The sequence below is a fragment of the Oncorhynchus mykiss genome, chromosome 6 (assembly GCF_013265735.2).
Source record: "Oncorhynchus mykiss isolate Arlee chromosome 6, USDA_OmykA_1.1, whole genome shotgun sequence".
Classification (NCBI taxonomy): domain Eukaryota; kingdom Metazoa; phylum Chordata; class Actinopteri; order Salmoniformes; family Salmonidae; genus Oncorhynchus; species Oncorhynchus mykiss.
This window is the reverse complement of record NC_048570.1, coordinates 42,174,010-42,196,067: the sequence shown is the minus strand read 5'-3', so window position 1 is coordinate 42,196,067 and position 22,058 is coordinate 42,174,010. Positions and strand designations below refer to the sequence as shown.

Below are 22,058 nucleotides of genomic sequence, written 5' to 3'. Positions count from 1 at the left end.
CCTCTAGGATTTTGCATGTGCTTAGGTCCATTCAGTCATTTTTTTATCCTGAAGAACTCCCCAGTACAAACATACCCTTGACACGATACAGCCATCACTATGGAGAGTAATGTGTTGTATTGGATTTGCCCCAAACATACAGTGTATTCGGAAAGTATTCAGACCCCTTGACTTTTTACACATTTTGTTACGTTACAGCCTTATTTTAAAATGGATTATATAGTACGTTTTTCTTCATCAATCTACACACAATACCCCATAATGACAAAGCAAAATCTGGTTTTTAGAAATTTTAGCAAATGTATAAAAAAAAAACTGAAATATCACATATCCTGATTGGTGGAGAGCTGCAGAGATGGTTGTCCTTCTTGGAAGGTTCTCCCATCTCCACAGAAAAACTCTGGAGTTCTGTCGGAGTGACCATCGGGTTCTTGGTCAACTCTCTGACCAAGGCCCTTCTCCCCCCAATTGCTCAGTTTGGCCGGGCGGCCAGCTCTAGGAAGAGTCTTGGTGGTTCCAAACTTCTTCCATTGAAGAATGATGGAGGCCACTGTGTTCTTGGGGACCTTCAATGCTGCAGAAATGTTTTGGTACCCTTCCCCAGATCTGTGCCTCGACACAATCCTATCTCGGAGCTCTACGGACAATTCCTTCGACCTCATGGCTTGGTTTCCGCTCTGACATACACTGTGGGACCTTATATAGACAGGTGTGTGCCTTTCCAAATCCTTTCCAATCAATTGAATTTACCACAGGTGGACTCAAATCAAGTTGTAGAAACATCTCAAGGATGATCAAAGGAAACAGGATGCACCTGAGCTCAATTTTGAGTCTCATAGCAAAGGGTCTGAATACTTACGTAAATAAGGTATTTTTGTTTTAATTTTTTATACATTTGCCCAGATTTATAAAAAACTGTTTTATCTTTGTCATTACGGGATATTGTGTGTAGATTTATTATTTTTTAAATACAATTTAATCAAGGCAGTAGTGTAACAAAATGTGTAAAAAGTCGAGGGGTCTGAATACTTTCCAAATGCACTGTAACATTTTGTATTCAGGACAAAAAGTGAATTGCTTTGTCACATGTTTTGCAGTATTACTTTAGTGGCTTGTTGCAAACAGGATGCTTGTCTTGGAATATTTTGATTCTGTACAGACTTTCTTTTTTACACTTTGTCAATTAGGTTAGTATTGTGGAGTAACTACAATGTTGTTGAGCCGTCCTCAGTTTTTGCCGATCCCAGCCATTAAACTCTGTAACTGTTTTAAATGGGCTCCCGAGTGGCGCAGCTGTCTAAGGAACTGCATCTCAGTGCTAGAGACATCACTGCAGACCCTGGTTCAATTCCAGGCTTTATCACAACCGCGTCCCTTTAGGGTCCCATAGGGCGGCGCACAATTGGCCTAGCATCGTCTGGGTTAGGGTTTGGCCGGGGTAGGCCGTCATTGTAAATAAGAATTTGTTCTTAACTGACTTTCCAAGTTAAATTAAGGTTAAATAAAGTAAAGCAATTTAAAGTCACCATTGGCCTCATGTTGAAATACCTGACCAGTTTCCTTCCTCTCCAGCAACTGAGTTAGGAAGGGCACCTGTATCTTTGTAGTGACTGGCTGTATTGCTACACCACCCAAAGTGTAAGGCAATGGAAAACCTCCCTGGTCTTTGTAGTTGAATATGTGTTTCAAATTCACTGTTCAACTGAGGGAGCTTAACGATAGTTGTATGTGTGGGGCACATAGATATGGTAGTCTTTCAAAAATCATTTTAAGCAATATTATTGTTCATGCAACTTATTATGAGACTTGTTAAACACATTTTTACTTGTTATGGCTTGCCATAACAAAGGGTTGAATACTTATTGATTCAATATATTTCAGCTTTTCATTCTTAATTAATTTGCCAAAATGTCAATAAACATAATTCCACTTTGAAATTATGGGGTATTGTGTGTAGGCCAGTGATACAAAATCTCAATGTAATCATTTTCAATTCAGGCTGTAACACAACAAAATGTGAAAAAACTCAAGGGGTGTGAATACTTTCTGAAGGCACTGTGTGTCTAAAGTAAAATTGCACAGTATTGAACAGCTTAATTACGTTTTTTCTTAAAGTGAGTCAGAGTCTAATACCACACCGAGGTATTTATATTTCAGACACATATATATAGATATAGATTTATAGATTATATATATATAGATTTTTTTCTGACTTAATTAAGATGTCAGAAAAGGTTCAATGCTTTTTCTTTAATAAACATTGCTAGTTTAGAATGTAGAATTTGTGATTTAGGGAAAGGGAAAGGGGGATACCTAGTCAGTTGTCCAACTGAATGTATTCAACTGAATTCAACCCGATTTACAGTATAAAATGCTTTTTGCAAAGCTCCTACCACTCCCACTTTGTCAAGTTTCAATTGAACCTTCCCCCAAAAAAGAACAGTTTACTGACTCAGTAGAATGATTATCTCTGAAGCCAAATTTCATCGGGTGTAATGACAAATCACAAGTATTCAAGTGATCAATCAAATTGCTCAGCAACTACCCTCTCTGCAGCCTTTGAAATAATTGGCAAAATTATTATACACTGAGTATACCAAACATTAGGAGCACCTTCCTAATATTGATCCCCCCTTGCCCACAAAACAACCTCAAATCATTGGGGCATGGACTCTACAAGGTGTCGAAAGCGTTCCACAGGGATGCTGGCCCCATGTTGACTCCAATGCTTCTCACAGTTGTGTCAAGTTGGCTGGATGTCCTTGGGGTGGTGGACAATTCTTGACACAAACCGGTGCGCCTGGCACCTACTACCATGCCCTATCCAAAGGCACTTGAATCTTTAGTCCTGCCCATTCACCCTCTGAATGGCACAAATACTCAATCCTTGTTTCAATTGTCTCAAGACTTAAAAATCCTTCTTTAACTTGTCTCCTCCCCTTCATCTACATTTATCAAGTGGCATCAATATGGGATCCTAGCTTTCACCTGGATTCACTTGGTCAGTCTATGTCATGGAAAGAGAAGGTGTTCTTTATGTTTTGTACACTAAGTGTAGGTCTATAATTATTGACCATAAAACAATCTCCAGACTTGAATATGGGGGTAACAACAACTGACCAGGACAGCAAGAGCACAAAGAGATCTGGGACCAGGTTAAGATGCAGAAGAAGATGAGAGGTGGCCAGGATGCAGAGGGTTGAGGAGCGATGGTGGTTAAGTGGTTGGTTAGTTTACTGTGCTGTGGATGCGTGAGAATCTCCCATGCTTACCTCACTATTGCCTCCCAGTGGGGAAGGGGTCCACCAGTTCAAAAACATTAATCTAACCATACCTTCATTGACAGTCCCACTGTGGAGTTCGAGAAGACAATGAACAGTTCTGTAGCCTACAATGCGCCGTAGATACAGACGTAGATACAGACGCATGATGGCCTAAATATGGAATGTATGCATCTCAAATGGCACTGTATTGCCTCTATAGTGCACTACTGGGTCAAAAGTAGTGCACTTTAAAGGGAATAGGGTGCCATTTGAGACAGCCGACGTGTGTTGCTGTGAGTTGCCACGTATTTCTGTTTAGTTGTAGAAGGCCAACGTTAGCTTTGCTAATTTGCTAGTGAAGGGCTGGTTGCAAAGACACTACTGTCTAGTCGCGTTGTCATTCATAGTACTATGTACCATGTTAGTACCATGTTTAGTCATGTTAGTTTGTGCACTGTCATTGTCCACAGACATACACACCTGTTTTATTTACATGTTTTTTCTCTCTCTTTTATTCTATGGCCCTCTACTCTTTTTCTCTTTTTATATCTCTCCCTCTCTCTCTCGCTCTGTCTTCTTTTTCTCTTCTCTACTCTCTGTTGTCTCCTCCGCATGATGCATGTTCACTGCATGCTAGAGCAGTCTGTAAGTGTCAAACACGTCTTTATTATTGTGGCTGTGACTGACTCATTCATGGAAATCTCATCTATGGTTATATTTACAGTGCCTTGCGAAAGTATTCGGCCCCCTTGAACTTTGCAACCTTTTGCCACATTTCAGGCTTCAAACATAAAGATATAAAACTGTATTTTTTTTTGTGAAGAATAAACAACAAGTGGGACACAATCATGAAGTGGAATGACATTTATTGGATATTTCAAACTTTTTTAACAAATCAAAAACTGAAAAATTGGGCGTGCAAAATTATTCAGCCCCTTTACTTTCAGTGCAGCAAACTCTCTCCAGAAGTTCAGTGAGGATCTCTGAATGATCCAATGTTGACCTAAATGACTAATGATGATAAATACAATCCACCTGTGTGTAATCAAGTCTCTGTATAAATGCACCTGCACTGTGATAGTCTCAGAGGTCCGTTAAAAGTGCAGAGAGCATCATGAAGAACAAGGAACACACCAGGCAGGTCCGAGATACTGTTGTGAAGAAGTTTAAAGCCGGATTTGGATACAAAAAGATTTCCCAAGCTTTAAACATCCCAAGGAGCACTGTGCAAGCGATAATATTGAAATGGAAGGAGTATCAGACCACTGCAAATCTACCAAGACCTGGCCGTCCCTCTAAACTTTCAGCTCATACAAGGAGAAGACTGATCAGAGATGCAGCCAAGAGGCCCATGATCACTCTGGATGAACTGCAGAGATCTACAGCTGAGGTGGGAGACTCTGTCCATAGGACAACAATCAGTCGTATATTGCACAAATCTGGCCTTTATGGAAGAGTGGCAAGAAGAAAGCCATTTCTTAAAGATATCCATAAAAAGTGTTGTTTAAAGTTTGCCACAAGCCACCTGGGAGACACACCAAACATGTGGAAGAAGGTGCTCTGGTCAGATGAAACCAAAATTGAACTTTTTGGCAACAATGCAAAACGTTATGTTTGGCGTAAAAGCAACACAGCTGAACACACCATCCCCACTGTCAAACATGGTGGTGGCAGCATCATGGTTTGGGCCTGCTTTTTTTCAGCAGGGACAGGGAAGATGGTTAAAATTGATGGGAAGATGGATGGAGCCAAATACAGGACCATTCTGGAAGAAAACCTGATGGAGTCTGCAAAAGACCTGAGACTGGGACGGAGATTTGTCTTCCAACAAGACAATGATCCAAAACATAAAGCAAAATCTACAATGGAATGGTTCAAAAATAAACATATCCAGGTGTTAGAATGGCCAAGTCAAAGTCCAGACCTGAATCCAATCGAGAATCTGTGGAAAGAACTGAAAACTGCTGTTCACAAATGCTCTCCATCCAACCTCACTGAGCTCGAGCTGTTTTGCAAGGAGGAATGGGAAAAAATGTCAGTCTCTCGACGTGCAAAACTGATAGAGACATACCCCAAGCGACTTACAGCTGTAATCGCAGCAAAAGGTGGCGCTACAAAGTATTAACTTAAGGGGGCTGAATAATTTTGCACGCCCAATTTTTCAGTTTTTGATTTGTTAAAAAAGTTTGAAATATCCAATAAATGTCGTTCCACTTCATGATTGTGTCCCACTTGATGTTGATTCTTCACAAAAAAATACAGTTTTATATCTTTATGTTTGAAGCCTGAAATGTGGCAAAAGGTCGCAAAGTTCAAGGGGGCCGAATACTTTCGCAAGGCACTGTACCTTGACTCTGACTCGGGTCTCCTAATATTTGTGTGTGTGGTAGCCTAGCGGTTAAGAGCTCTGAGCCGACTAGGTGACAAATCTGTCAATGTGCTCCTGAGCAGGGCACTTAACCCTAATTGCTTATTTAAGTTCCTCTGGATAACAGTGTCTGTTAAAGAACTTCAATGTCAAATATTTTTTTTAAATGTGCATGCCTCCCCTCCTGGTCTCTGTGTTGTCAGCACCGTAGTTCCCTTTATAGTACACTAGTTTTTACCAGGACAGTGCATTATATAGGGGATAGGGTGCCATTTGGGACGTATTCTCAGTGACTGGGGTGGGATCTGTCTACAATGTCATCTCCAGCCAACAGATCCGATTTCACACATCTGACTAATACTAAAGAGCTTTGTGCCCAGGTTAGCGTTGTAAGGCACACACTGGCACCCTGCCACATATATACACACACACATACACACACGCGCGCACAACCACCGGCTCAAATTGTGTAGGGAGCAAATACAACATGTTATCTGTGACTGCACGTACACGGTCATGATCACAAATAAAGTCACTGGGCTGTCCGTGTGGATTTGAAGGTGAATGTTGTCTGTGTGTGTGAGTATGTGGGAATCAGTATGTGTGCCTGTGTCTATGTTTCTGTGATGACCAGTTACTGGTAGCAACATATACTACATCATGTATACATCACATACCTCTACCATAAATCTGTCTGGAACTAGATCTAACTGACTGACACTTGATCTACTTTTCCGCTGGTTGACTGATCTACTAAACCACTGACCTTTGATGATCTTGTGTCCTTTTATCCTGGGCTCAGTGTGTAGGGGGACCAGATGTCCGGACTGAACTGGGTTGTAATGTGAAAGATAGGACTGGGTGCGTCCCAAATGGTACCCAATTTCTTATTTAGTGCACTACTTTTGAACAGAGCACTATTAGCCCTGGTCAAAAATAGTGAACTACATAGGGAATAGGATAACATAAAAAAAAAAAATCTATACTAATCGTCACAGTTTACGGAGGGCATAAAAGATGCAGCAAAATACTTATGTGCCAGCTCCCTCAATAATGCAGAACAATAATCTATATCAAGAAAAACAAGAAAATAAGTCAAGGTCAAAAATACTGTATCAAGTAATAAAAGAGCTAGTATGCATAGTAAAAATAGACCGTATTTACTGATATAAAGTTGGCCGTGTCTTGGTCGCGCAGTATAATAAATGATATATATAATAGAACAACAGCATTGACTGTGTGTGTGTGTGTGTGTGTGTGTGTGTGTGTGTGTGTGTGTGTGTGTGTGTGTGTGTGTGTGTGTGTGTGTGTGTGTGTGTGCGTGTTTGTGTGTGCCTGAGTGTGTATGTGTCAAATCAAACTTTATTAGTCACATGCTTCGTACACAACAGGTGTGGACTAGCAGTGAAATGCTTACGGGCCCTTCCCAACAAGGCAGAGAGAAAGGCCCTTCCCAACGAGGCAGAGAGAAAGGCCCTTCCCAACAAGGCAGAGAGAAAGAAAATAGAGAAATAATACGTAATAATAAAAGTGTTAATAAATACACAATGAGTAACAATAACTTGGCTATAAATACGGAGTACCAGTACTGAGTCTACGAGGTAATTGAGGTGGATATGCACATATAACTAGGAATAAAGTGACTAGGCAACAGTGCACGCTTAATAACTTGAAGCTTTTGACTCATTCCACCGCGTCAGTAGCTCTGAATACTGATTGCCCTTAGGTACAGATCTGGGATCAGTTTACCCTCTCCAAACCTTACAGTAACCATCAGAGGTGGGAAACCCAAAACAAACTGACCTTAGACCAGTGTCTCTAGGGGCTGCTTCATCCTAGACCATCATGAGAAGTGCTCACATAAGGACTCCTTCATCTGGAATTGGCTCAGAAGTGGGTATTTCCAATTTTTATAGGTTATTCAATGAGACAGTAATAGCACCAGAGTAAGTGTCAGCAGTTTAGCATCCGGTTTTATTAGGATAAAGCAACGTTGGTGAGATGGATAGATTTTTATAATCACAGGGGGTAATTCATTTTTATACCCAAGTCTTATATTAACAAAAAAGCTGCAAAATATCACTGCACATTAAGAACAATCAGACAAAACTGCATTATCATCAGAACACTAGTTGATCCGTTTAATAATTTATAGACCTAGATCCCAAACAGCTTTTAGTAATATCCGTAATACATAGCGCTCTACATTGCCAATCAAGGCAACCGTTATATCAAACGATACATTCTCAAAGTGGCCTATTTGTTGATAGCCAGGATATGCATCGTCAGAATGCTTATTGTTTTATCCAAAGGGATGCATGACAGTGTAATATGAGGGATGAACTGGATGTATCATTGAAGAGAATAGAGAGTGTTGTTGCTAGGCGAATGGATGGAGCTGCTGAGAGAGAAAGGTTAAGAAAAACTCTCCACGGTAGTCATGGAAACATGGACCATTCCACTGTACAGTATTATTTTATTTAACCTTTATTTTATCAGGGAATCATACTGAGACATGGTCTCTTTTACAGATGAGCCCTGAATTAGGGGAGGGTTTGGCCGGCGGGGATGTCCTTGTCCCGTCGCACTCTAGCGACTCCTGTGGCGGGCCGGGCGCATGCACGCTGACACGGTCGCCAGGTGTACGGTGTTTCCTCCGACACAGGGGCATTGTGTCAAGAAGCAGTGCAGCTTGGTCGGGTCGTGTTTCGGAGGACACATGGCTCCCGACCTTCGCCTCTCCCGAGTCCGTACGGGAGTTGCAGCGATGAGACAAGACTGTAACTACCAATTGGATACCAAATTGTGGAGAAAAAAGGGTTAAAGTACAAATCGAAAAGAAAAGTATCAATCTACAGTGCCTTGCGAAAGTATTCGGCCCCCTTGAACTTTGCGACCTTTTGCCACATTTCAGGCTTCAAACATAAAGATATAAAACTGTATTTTTTTGTGAAGAATCAACAACAAGTGGGACACAATCATGAAGTGGAACGACATTTATTGGATATTTCAAACTTTTTTAACAAATCAAAAACTGAAAAATTGGGCGTGCAAAATTATTCAGCCCCTTTACTTTCAGTGCAGCAAACTCTCTCCAGAAGTTCAGTGAGGATCTCTGAATGATCCAATGTTGACCTGCGATTACAGCTGTAAGTCGCTTGGGGTATGTCTCTATCAGTTTTGCACATCGAGAGACTGACATTTTTTTCCCATTCCTCCTTGCAAAACAGCTCGAGCTCAGTGAGGTTGGATGGAGAGCATTTGTGAACAGCAGTTTTCAGTTCTTTCCACAGATTCTCGATTGGATTCAGGTCTGGACTTTGACTTGGCCATTCTAACACCTGGATATGTTTATTTTTGAACCATTCCATTGTAGATTTTGCTTTATGTTTTGGATCATTGTCTTGTTGGAAGACAAATCTCCGTCCCAGTCTCAGGTCTTTTGCAGACTCCATCAGGTTTTCTTCCAGAATGGTCCTGTATTTGGCTCCATCCATCTTCCCATCAATTTTAACCATCTTCCCTGTCCCTGCTGAAGAAAAGCAGGCCCAAACCATGATGCTGCCACCACCATGTTTGACAGTGGGGATGGTGTGTTCAGCTGTGTTGCTTTTACGCCAAACATAACGTTTTGCATTGTTGCCAAAAAGTTCAATTTTGGTTTCATCTGACCAGAGCACCTTCTTCCACATGTTTGGTGTGTCTTCCAGGTGGCTTGTGGCAAACTTTAAACAACACTTTTTATGGATATCTTTAAGAAATGGCTTTCTTCTTGCCCCTCTTCCATAAAGGCCAGATTTGTGCAATATACAACTGATTGTTGTCCTATGGACAGAGTCTCCCACCTCAGCTGTAGATCTCTGCAGTTCATCCAGAGTGATCATGGGCCTCTTGGCTGCATCTCTGATCAGTCTCCTCCTTGTATGAGCTGAAAGTTTAGAGGGACGGCCAGGTCTTGGTAGATTTGCAGTGGTCTGATACTCCTTCCATTTCAATATTATCGCTTGCACAGTGCTCCTTGGGATGTTTAAAGCTTGGGAAATCTTTTTGTATCCAAATCCGGCTTTAAACTTCTTCACAACAGTATCTCGGACCTGCCTGGTGTGTTCCTTGTTCTTCATGATGCTCTCTGCGCTTTTAACGGACCTCTGAGACTATCACAGTGCAGGTGCATTTATACGGAGACTTGATTACACACAGGTGGATTGTATTTATCATCATTAGTCATTTAGGTCAACATTGGATCATTCAGAGATCCTCACTGAACTTCTGGAGAGAGTTTGCTGCACTGAAAGTAAAAGGGGCTGAATAATTTTGCACGCCCAATTTTTCAGTTTTTGATTTGTTAAAAAAGTTTGAAATATCCAATAAATGTCGTTCCACTTCATGATTGTGTCCCACTTGTTGTTGATTCTTCACAAAAAAATACAGTTTTATATCTTTATGTTTGCAGCCTGAAATGTGGCAAAAGGTCGCAAAGTTCAAGGGGGCCGAATACTTTCGCAAGGCACTGTACGTGACATCAAAGAGGGCCAACCAACTTTCTGCTAGAGAATGGAGTGATGAGTACTAAAACTGTTGCCCGTAGTAAAGTACCGTGCGCTATGATAAACTGTATCCATAGTAGCTAACGGCTTTAATGAAGTTGCAGCTGTGTTCATATAGAAGATGTCGCCATGGTCTAGAATTGTTAGGAGCATCGACTTAAAAATCTGGTTTCTACTATTTAGCGAGAGGCATGACCTATTTCTATAGAAGAAACCCATTTTCATTCTTAGCTTTTTAACTAAGTCATCAATATGTTTTTTAAAAGACAGCCTTTCATCTATCCAGATGCACAGATACTGTATTTGTAAGTAGGAACACTATCAATATGAACACCATCCAAAGTACATATGCTTAAATTAAGTTATTTTTATGCACTCTAGAGAACAACATATATTTAGTTTTACCTGCATTCAATACTAATTTCAGATCAATAAAGTTTTTCTTTAGTACAATGAAGGTGGACAATAGCGTACACAACAGTATCATTGGCATACAAGTGCAGTTAAAACATTTTTACAGACATCAATATTGTTAATGTAAACAGTAAAAAGTACAGGACCCAGAATCGACCCCTGTGGGGCACCTTTCATTATGTCCAGACCTTGTTAGTATAGACCTTGTTAGTATAGACCTAGTTTTTTTTTTTGCAGGCTTGGTGAAAGCATGTCCAGCAGTCACCATTTATGAGTGGTTTAGGAACAAAAGCAGCATTTTGTTGAGACAGAATGATGACATTATGACCAAGAATTCAGCCGTGACATCTTGGTCCCTCTCCTCTCTGGCTACTGACTATGTGTTATCTGTGTTCTGGGTTTTTCTTATTTCTTTCTAACTTCCTCTCTCTTTTTCTCTTTACTCATTTGACATACTTTTTGGGGTTTGGTCTTCACATTCAAACCCTCCAACCTCCTCCCAACCAATCCTTTAATCCTCTCCCTTCTCTCTCTTCCTTGCTTTTCCTGTGAATCATATCTCTTTGTCCTGCCTATCTGTGTCCTGCCTATCTCTCCCTGCCCTTCTTTATCCCTGTCCTCTCTCTCAATTCTTGTCTTCCCTACCTACCACCTGTCCCCCCTGTCCTTCCCTGGTGTCCATCCTGTATGTCCAGCCTTCTACAGCGCAGCTCCCCTCACCTCAGCAGGCATCATTCCCATCATGCAGTCTCTGTGTCCCGATGGCCAGAGGGACGAGTTTGGCTTCCTACAGTACAAGAACTCCACGTGAGTTAAACAGTCCCAGCTTTCACTCTCTCTCTCTCTCTCTCTCTCTCTCTCTCTCTCTCTCTCTCTACCTACCTCCCCCTTCTGTTTCTCTCCTCTTTATGACAGGCAGCTAATAGTTTAATGCCACCAAGCACTAATGTCCTAACAGTGTTAATGTCCATAACACTTAACAGTAGGATTGGATGGTGGTCATTACCTGTAATTGTATGCATGTGATTGATTAATCTCCTTCTGCTTAGTTTTTTGATTTGTTGGCCTCTCCTAATGGGAGGGGACTGTCATTGTGTCCTTACCTATAACTAGACCCCACACCTCTCTCAATACGCTCTCTTTTCTCTTTTCTCTCTCATCTCTGCTTTCTCTCCCTCTCTCTCTCTCTCTCTCTCTCTCTCTCTCTCTCTCTCTCTCTCTCTCTTCCCTCCCCCTCTCATCTGTCTCCTCCCCTCTCTCTCGCTCTCTCTCTCTCTCTCTTTGTCCCTTCCTTTCACTCCCTCCACTCTTTCCACCTTTCTTTCCCTCACTCACCTCTATTTCACCCCTCCCTCTCCCCTCCCCCAGTGTCACCCAGTTGTTGGAGCGGATCCGTGAGGTGGTGTTACAGAACCACCTGTTCACAGCAGACAGGCCAGGACTGGGCCAGGAGCTGGAGTCCCTACAGCAACACCTGGAGAGCCTCAGCACATCAGCAGGGCCCTACCCACTGGACAACAATTTCAACACCAGCCAAGGTGTGTGTGTCACATTTATTTTTTAAAGGTTATGACAGTTATTTTATTTTCTACAGCTCTGTGTGTGTGTGTGTGTGTGTGTGTGTGTGTGTGTGTGTGTGTGTGTGTGTGTGTGTGTGTGTGTGTGTGTGTGTCTGTGTTACAGTAAACCTGTACCTCTTTAAACTACCTCTGCTCTCAATATTGAGGACACCAGCTGTAGACAGATTTGGAAGACAAACAATTTAACCTTTCAAATCAAAGGTTTGTGTTTGTCCTTTCAGGGCACGGAAATCAATAAGCTTGAGGAATTCTAGAAAGAAACAAGTGCTCCCTCTGGACAGTGATTTCCTGCAGTGTGTGTGCGTACCACACCCAAGTGATACACATGCACAAAAAAGTTTCAGGAGGACAAAGACCTTTGGGTTGAAACATTACACAATAAACTGCAGGAGCATTCATCTGTTAGCAGTGTTGGGGAGTAGTGAACTACATGTAGTTTAACTAGTAATTTAACTAGGTTTTGCAGTAGCTTGGTAGTAGTTGAACTAACTGTGCTTCTAGTTCCGACAATGCAGTAATAACCAACAAGTAATCTAGCTAACAATTCCAAAACTACTACCTTATAGACACAAGTGTAAGGGGATAAAGAATATGTACATAAAGATATATGAATGAGTGATGGTACAGAGCGGCATAGGCAAGATACAGTAGATGGTATTGAGTGCAGTATATACATATGAGATGAGTATGTAAACAAAGTGGCATAGTTAAAGTGGCTAGTGATACATGTATTACATAAAGATGCAGTAGATGATATAGAGTACAGTATATACATATACGATGAATAATGTAGGGTATGTAAACATTATATTAGGTAGCATTGTTTAAAGTGGCTAGTGATATATTTTATATCATTTCCCATCAATTCCCATTATTAAAGTGGCTGGAGTTGAGTCAGTGTGTTGGCAGCAGCCACTCAATGTTAGTGGTGGCTGTTTAACAGTCTGATGGCCTTGAGATAGAAGCTGTTTTTCAGTCTCTCGGTCCCAGCTTTGATGCACCTGTACTGACCTCGCCATCTGGATGATAGCGGGGTGAACAGGCAGTGGCTCGGGTGGTTGTTGTCCTTGATGATCTTTATGGCCTTCCTGTGACATCGGGTGGTGTAGGTGTCCTGGAGGGCAGGTAGTTTGCCCCCGGTGATGCGTTGTGCAGACCTCACTACCCTCTAGAGAGCCTTACGGTTGTGTTCGGAGCAGTTGCCGTACCAGGCGGTGATACAGCCCGACAGGATGCTCTCGATTGTGCATCTGTAGAAGTTTGTGAGTGCTTTTGGTGACAAGCCAAATTTCTTCAGCCCCCTGAGGTTAAAGAGGCGCTGCTGCGCCTTCTTCACGATGCTGTCTGTGTGGGTGGACCAATTCAGTTTGTCTGTGATGTGTACGCCGAGGAACTTAAAACTTACTACCCTCTCCACTACTGTTCCATCGATGTGGATAGGGGGGTGTTCCCTCTGCTGTTTCCTGAAGTCCACAATCATCTCCTTAGTTTTGTTGACGTTGAGTGTGCGGCTATTTTCCTGACACCACACTCCGAGGGCCCTCACCTCCTCCCTGTAGGCCGTCTCGTCGTTGTTGGTAATCAAGAATACCACTGTTGTGTCGTCCGAAAACTTGATGATTGAGTTGGAGGCGTGCGTGGCCACGCAGTCGTGGGTGAACAGGGAGTACAGGAGAGGGCTCAGAACGCACCCTTGTGGGGCCCCAGTGTTGAGGATCAGCGGGGTGGAAATGTTGTTGCCTACCCTCACCACCTGGGGGCGGCCCGTCAGGAAGTCCAGTACCCAGTTGCACAGGGCGGGGTCGAGACCCAGGGTCTCGAGCTTGATGACGAGCTTGGAGGGCACTATGGTGTTAAATGCCAAGCTGTAGTCGATGAACAGCATTCTCACATAGGTATTCCTCTTGTCCAGATGGGTTAGGGCAGTGTGCAGTGTGGTTGAGATTGCATCGTCTGTGGACCTATTTGGGTGGTAAGCAAATTGGAGTGGGTCTAGGGTGTCAGGTAGGGTGGAGGTGATATGGTCCTTGACTAGTCTCTCAAAGCACTTCATGATGACGGAAGTGAGTGCTACGGTGCGGTAGTCGTTTAGCTCAGTTCCGTTAGCTTTCTTGGGAACAGGAACAATGGTGGCCCTCTTGAAGCATGTGGGAACAACAGACTGGGATAGGGATTGATTGAATGAGCCAGCTGGTCTGCGCATGCTCTGAGGGCGCGGCTTTGGATGCCGTCTGGGCCTGCAGCCTTGCGAGGGTTGACACGTTTAAATGTTTTCCTCACGTCGGCTGCAGTGAAGGAGAGTCCGCATGTTTTAGTTGCGGGCCGTGTCAGTGGCACTGTATTGTCCTCAAAGCGGGCAAAAAAAGTTATTTAGTCTGCCTGGGAGCAAGACATCCTGGTCCGTGATGGGGCTGGTTTTCTTTTTGTAATCCGTGATTGACTGTAGACCCTGCCACATACCTCTTGTGTCTGAGCCGTTGAATTGAGATTCTACTTTGTCTCTATACTGACGCTTAGCTTGTTTGATTGCCTTGCGGAGGGAATAGTTACACTGTTTGTATTCGGTCATGTTTCCGGTCACCTTGCCCTGATTAAAAGCAGTGGTTCGGGCTTTCAGTTTCACGCGAATGCTGCCATCAATCCACGGTTTTTGGTTTGGGAATGTTTTAATCGTTGCTATGGGAACGACATCTTCAACGCACGTTCTAATGAACTCGCTCACCGAATCAGCGTAATCGTCAATGTTGATGTCTGACGCAATACGAAACATATCCCAGTCCACGTGATGGAAGCAGTCTTGGAGTGTGGAATCAGATTGGTCGGACCAGCGTTGAACAGACCTCAGCGCGGGAGCTTCTTATTTTAGTTTCTGTCTGTAGGCAGGGATCAACAAAATGGAGTCGTGGTCAGCTTTTCCGAAAGGAGAGCGGGGCAGGGCCTTATATGTGTCGCGGAAGTTAGAATAGCAATGATCCAAGGTTTTTCCAGCCCTGGTTGCGCAATCGATATGCTGATAAAATTTAGGGAGTCTTGTTTTCAGATTGGCCTTGTTAAAATCCCCAGCTACAATGAATGCAGCCTCCGGATAAATGGATTCCAGTTTGCAAAGAGTCAAATAAAGTTAGTTCAGAGCCATCGATGTGTCTGCTTGGGGGGGAATATATACGGCTGTGATTATAATCGAAGAGAATTCCCTTGGTAGATAATGCGGTCGACATTTGATTGTGAGGAATTCTAAATCAGGTGAACAGAAGGACTTGAGTTCCTGTATGTTGTTGTGGCCACACCACGTCACGTTAACCATGAAGCATACGCCCCCGCCCTTCTTCTTACCAGAAAGATGTTTGTTTCTGTCTGCGCGATGCGTGGAGAAACCAGCTGGCTGCACCGACTCCGATAGCGTCTCTCCAGTGAGCCATGTTTCCGTGAAGCAAAGAACGTTACAGTCTCTGATGTCCCTCTGGAATGCTACCCTTGCTCGGATTTCATCAACCTTGTTGTCAAGAGACTGGACATTGGCAAGAAGAATGCTAGAGAGTGGTGCACGATGTGCCCGTCTCCGGAGTCTGACCAGAAGACCGCTCCGTTTCCCCCTTTTACGAAGTTGTTTTTTTGGGTCGCCGGCTGGGATCCATTCCGTTGTCCTGGGTGAAAGGCAGAACACAGGATCCACTTCGTGAAAGTCATATTCTTGGTCGTACTGATGGTGAGTTGACGCTGCTCTTATGTTCAGTAGTTCTTCTCGACTGTATGTAATGAAACCTAAGATGACATGGGGTACCAATGTAAGAAATAACACGTAAAAAAACAAAAAACTGCATAGTTTCCTAGGAACGCGAAGCGAGGCGGCCATCTCTGTCGGCGCCGGAAGAATAGGTAGTATTTTCAGTAGTTCATTACTTTTTTGCCATGTAGTGGTGTAGCTAACTACTGGAACTACACAGTACTGTTTTTGGGTGAAGTAGGCAATCATTTCCTTTCTTTTTCATCATCCGACCTGCCTAATTCTCACTTGAAACACAGTTTTTGTGTTGAATATGCTAAATTACAGTGCCTTGCGAAAGTATTCGGCCCCCTTGAACTTTGCGACCTTTTGCCACATTTCAGGCTTCAAACATAAAGATATAAAACTGTATTTTTTTGTGAAGAATCAACAACAAGTGGGACACAATCATGAAGTGGAACGACATTTATTGGATATTTCAAACTTTTCTAACAAATCAAAAACTGAAAGATTGGGCGTGCAAAATTATTCAGCCCCCTTAAGTTAATACTTTGTAGCGCCACCTTTTGCTGTGATTACAGCTGTAAGTCGCTTGGGGTATGTCTCTATCAGTTTTGCACATCGAGAGACTGAAATTTTTTCAAAACAGCTCGAGCTCAGTGAGGTTGGATGGAGAGCATTTGTGAACAGCAGTTTTCAGTTCTTTCCACAGATTCTCGATTGGATTCAGGTCTGGACTTTGACTTGGCCATTCTAACACCTGGATATGTTTATTTTTGAACCATTCCATTGTAGATTTTGCTTTATGTTTTGGATCATTGTCTTGTTGGAAGTGTTTGACAGTGGGGATGGTGTGTTCAACTGTGTTGCTTTTACGCCAAACATAACGCTTTGCATTGTTGCCAAAAAGTTCAATTTTGGTTTCATCTGACCAGAGCACCTTCTTCCACATGTTTGGTGTGTCTCCCAGGTGGCTTGTGGCAAACTTTAAACGACACTTTTTATGGATATCTTTAAGAAATGGCTTTCTTCTTGCCCCTCTTCCATAAAGGCCAGATTTGTGCAATATACGACTGATTGTTGTCCTATGGACAGAGTCTCCCACCTCAGCTGTAGATCTCTGCAGTTCATCCAGAGTGATCATGGGCCTCTTGGCTGCATCTCTGATCAGTCTTCTCCTTGTATGAGCTGAAAGTTTAGAGGGACGGCCAGGTCTTGGTAGATTTGCAGTGGTCTGATACTCCTTCCATTTCAATATTATCGCTTGCACAGTGCTCCTTGGGATGTTTAAAGCTTGGGAAATCTTTTTGTATCCAAATCCGGCTTTAAACTTCTTCACAACAGTATCTCGGACCTGCCTGGTGTGTTCCTTGTTCTTCATGATGCTCTCTGCGCTTTTAACGGACCTCTGAGACTATCACAGTGCAGGTGCATTTATACGGAGACTTGATTACACACAGGTGGATTGTATTTATCATCATTAGTCATTTAGGTCAACATTGGATCATTCAGAGATCCTCACTGAACTTCTGGAGAGAGTTTGCTGCACTGAAAGTAAAGGGGCTGAATAATTTTGCACGCCCAATTTTTCAGTTTTTGATTTGTTAAAAAAGTTTGAAATATCCAATAAATGTCGTTCCACTTCATGATTGTGTCCCACTTGTTGTTGATTCTTCACAAAAAAATACAGTTTTATATCTTTATGTTTGAAGCCTGAAATGTGGCAAAAGGTCGCAAAGTTCAAGGGGGCCGAATACTTTCGCAAGGCACTGTACACATTCTGTTAGCATATGACCCCAAAGTGATCTGTCTTGCAATTTGTAGTCTATGACATTTCAGATGTACATATGATAATTCTTCAAAAAGTAGCTTGGATGTACTGAACTACTTTTTCAAAGTAACTTTAGTTAAGTAAGTTATATTTTTCTTAAGGGTAGCTTTAGTGTAGCTTAATTTCTTCCAGTGTGAAGTAATTGGTAGCTTGGTAAACTACATTTTCAGAGTAGTTAATCCCATTCGTATATTTTTGTACCCGGCACCTACAAGTTATTGGATGTACGTACACTGCATTTGACACTGTTCTGTGCAATTTCTATTGGATAAGCAGTTCCTGGAAGTCTTCATGTATATTATCTGTGGTTGTGCTGTGTGATTCTTGCCCTCCAGGGTTCACAGTAGCCAGTGTGTTGAAGAACCAGTCAGTGTTCCATCAGTTCCTGGTCAGGAATCTGTCCCTCCCCAATGACACCGCCAGCCTGCTGCTCTCCACTCCTGTCAACCTCAAAGAGGTCTGTGATCCTGTCACATGCATGTGCACACACACATGTACACGCACGCACGCACACACACACACATGTACACGCACGCACGCACACACACACACACACACACACACACACACACACACACACACACACACACACACACACACAGTACCTCCATAGTCCTCATCTACCCCCTGGGGACTGTTTTAGTTATGGGGTAATGCAGGGTTTACATTCAAATGTTGTGACATGACTGATGAACAAGGAAGTAAGAAACAATGTTAGTATAGACTGCCAAATCTGAAATCTTGGCTATTGGGTATATTTACATTTAGATAACACAATTTTGACATCTAAATTTGTATATACACCCGTTTGCCAAGATTACAGATTTGGCAAAGACGTATTGTCATTGAGGAATGACATTGAATCATACAGTATCAATATATGGCTCGGTGCCTCCCACCTTTCTGTTTCCCTCCATCTCTGTCTCAGTTAATTGTCTAGGCCTGGCATCAGGTCCTCATCTTTATCTTCTCCAGTCAGTCACTTTCTGTCTGTCCCTCCTTGTTTCTCCTCATCATCCTGTTTTTCTGACAGCTTTCCCTATGCGAACAAACGCTGAAGTCCTGTCTTCCACCTGTGTGTGTGTTTGCGTGTGTGTTTGTGTGTGTGTGCACGTGCGTGTGTGTGTTTATCTTCCTGTTCTCTGAGTGTGTGGGTCCTCTATTTCACTTGCTGAACTGCAGGTATTCAACCTGATCTTTGGCCTGTACCCCAGAACTGGAGGGGGGAGTAGTCACAGTTCTGGAGGGGAAAAAGAGACCACACATACCCCTGCAGAGAAGATACTTCAACTGGAGGTAGGCTACTAATGGGAAATATTGAATTGAATTGATCTGAGTCTGTGTATTAGCTCAGCAGTAATCCCCTCCTATCGTCCCCTCAGGAGAAGATGCTGGGTGTCATGCAAAGTCTGGATGGTGGACTGATCCACAAAGCTTTACGAGACCCAACCAAAGCAGCCCATCGGCAGGCCCTACTCAAACTCATGTCCCAGGCTTTAGGCCTAGCAGGAGGAGGGGCAGGCCAGAGATACGACCCCCAGGGACTGAAGGAGGTGGAGGTGCACTGCTTATCTTATCTATCCTCCTATCTGAATCATCCCCCTTTTCTTCCCTCTTTCTTCCTGTCTTTTTTCTATTGAATCAATAGCCTTTATCGTATACCCTGAGTCAATTACCTTTATCAATAGCCTTTATTGTATACCCTGAGTCAATTACCTTTATCAATAGCCTTTATTGCATACCCTGAATCAATTTTCTTTATCAATAGCCTTTATTGTATACCCTGAATCAATTACCTTTATCAATAGCCTTTATCGTATACCCTGAATCAATTACCTTTATCAATAGCCTTTATCGTATACCCTGAATCAATTACCTTTATCAATAGCCTTTATTGTATACCCTGAATCAATTACCTTTATCAATAGCCTTTATCGTATACCCTGAACCAATGACCTTTATCAATAGCCTTTATTGTATACCCTGAATCAATTACCTTTATCAATAGCCTTTATCGTATACCCTGAATCAATTACCTTTATCAATAGCCTTTATTGTATACCCTGAACCAATTACCTTTATCAATAGCCTTTATCGTATACCCTGAATCAATTACCTTTATCAATAGCCTTTATTGTATACCCTGATTCAATTACCTTTATCAATAGCCTTTATTGTATACCCTGAATCAATTACCTTTATCAATAGCCTTTATCGTATACCCTGAAGCAATGACCTTTATCAATAGCCTTTATTGTATACCCTGAATCAATTACCTTTATCAATAGCCTTTATCGTATACCCTGAATCAATGACCTTTATCAATAGCCTTTATCGTATACCCTGAATCAATTACTTTTATCAATAGCCTTTATCGTATACCCTGAATCAATTACCTTTATCAATAGCCTTCATCGTATACCCTGAACCAATTACCTTTATCAATGGCCTTTATCATATACCCTGAACCAATTACCTTTATCAATGCCTTTACAAGACTACCACTGAAACAATTGATACCATACATGATGATGATGCTGATGATGGTGAATTGTATTGAATGTGCTGTTGATTGTTTTTTCAAAGGGTGTTCTCCTGACTGGTGCCATGTTGGAAATGCTTACCTGTGGGGAGGATGGGACTAGTGAGCTGAGCAAGATCCTATTGGTTCCTGAGAAACAGCAGTCCCTGCTCCAGGCCTATCGCAGCGCAGCATGTGGTGGTGGGGCGGGACAAAGGACTGAGCGCTTTGGAGAGATGAGCCAGGAGCTCCGAGAGCAGATAGACACACAGAGCCTCATTGACAAGGTACATTAGAGACAATCGCTTCATCCAAAATGGCACCCTATTCCCTATTCAGTGCTGTAACTTTAACCAGGGCCCATAAAAAAAGTAGTGCACTATATAGGAAATAGGGTGCCATTTGGGACACACTCAATGGCTGCTTTGAACTGAGAATCCCTGTGGTGAGGTGCTTTTCCCTCATCAAACACACATAAATAAATACTGTGGATCTTGTCTTTGGAATTCTATGGCTCCTCAGTATCTATCTCAGTTCCCTATCTATCTCAGTATCTATCTCTAATACTCATTATTCTCTCTCCCTTTGATTCTTATCCACATCTCTTTCTTTCTTTCTTTCTTTCTTTTTTTTCTTTCTTTCTTTCTTTCTTTCTTTCTTTCTTTCTTTTTTTCTTTCTTTCTTTCTTTCTTTCTTTCTTTCTTTCTTTCTTTCTTTCTCCCGCTCTCATACTCTCCCCCTTTCTTCTGTCTCTCCACACCTTTCGGCCTTCTCTCGCCAGCTGCGTCTGGAGCAAGCCAACTCGTCGGCCCCTCTGTCCCAGTCCCACCTGGGTGCTCTGCTGAAGGACTTGGCTGACGTGGAGAAGCTCCTCAGGGATGTAGACCTGCTGTCAGGCCTGGCTCGCCTGCTCCCCAAGGGGGCCTGTGCTGGCCACGTCCCCCCTGGGGCTCCAGCCAACACCACCACTTCCTGGTCCCTCAACGCCACCACTTGGGGGCCCAACACCACCGAGAACCCCTGGGAGGAGGGCGGAGAGGAGGGGAGAGGACGAGAGAAAGAGAATGTGAAAGAAGAGAACCCTCACTCGTTTTCTACCTTTGTGCAGCTGTGGGCAGGGCTGCAGCCTATTCTGTGTGGGAACAACAGGTTTGTGTCTATGTAATAGGATCCTTCCTTCTGCCATTGTTCTTTAACTGCAGATCCAATTGCATGAGTGCTAGTCTGTTTATGCTATCATGCCAATTCCCTGTCACCCATGGAGTTGCTTGGGCACGAACAGATCTGGGACCAGGCTAGAGATCTACAGGGTGTGCAGGCGTATGTTCCAGCCATATAATAACACACCTGATTCACCTAATCAAGGGCCCTGATGTTTTAAATTGATAAAATGCAAATCAGGTGTGTTAGAACTGGGCTGGTGCCAGAGTAGAGAAACACAGTTCTGTACACCTATGCCGTAAAGGCTGAAGTTGTTGATCCCTGTCTACTGTCTCCAGAATCATTGAGCCAGAGGCTTTAAAGCAAGGGAATATGAGCTCTCTGGGCTTTACCAGTAAAGAGCAGCGCAATCTGGGCTTACTAGTGCATCTGATGACTACAAATCCCAAGATCCTCTACTCCCCCATCGGCTCACAGGTGGACAAAGTCATTCAGAAGGCAAGTACATGACCGTGTTCTTTCAAGCACTGTCAACTGTATCGTTATCGTGGATGTACTGTAGCATTTACACAGTGACTTGTACCTAGACAGTGTACTGTAATAGAGTTATTCAGGTGTCATTAGGCTATAGAGCTATGCACACTGCTGC

The 22,058-nt window shown here is 42.9% G+C and overlaps 1 protein-coding gene across 6 annotated transcripts in view; it reads left to right on the top strand.

The window, feature by feature from the left end:
• Positions 1-22,058, top strand: part of LOC110525987 (ATP-binding cassette sub-family A member 2-like) — a 94,937-nt gene that overhangs the window by 45,371 nt on the left and 27,508 nt on the right. For all 6 annotated transcript variants that reach the window (XM_036980143.1, XM_036980140.1, XM_036980141.1 and 3 more), the window contains 8 exons: positions 11,288-11,399; positions 11,961-12,130; positions 18,063-18,184; positions 18,910-19,023; positions 19,110-19,286; positions 20,314-20,535; positions 21,030-21,397; positions 21,748-21,907. In XM_036980143.1, the coding sequence (XP_036836038.1) occupies positions 11,288-11,399; positions 11,961-12,130; positions 18,063-18,184; positions 18,910-19,023; positions 19,110-19,286; positions 20,314-20,535; positions 21,030-21,397; positions 21,748-21,907 (1,445 nt within the window). The remainder of the gene's footprint in view (positions 1-11,287; positions 11,400-11,960; positions 12,131-18,062; positions 18,185-18,909; positions 19,024-19,109; positions 19,287-20,313; positions 20,536-21,029; positions 21,398-21,747; positions 21,908-22,058) is intronic.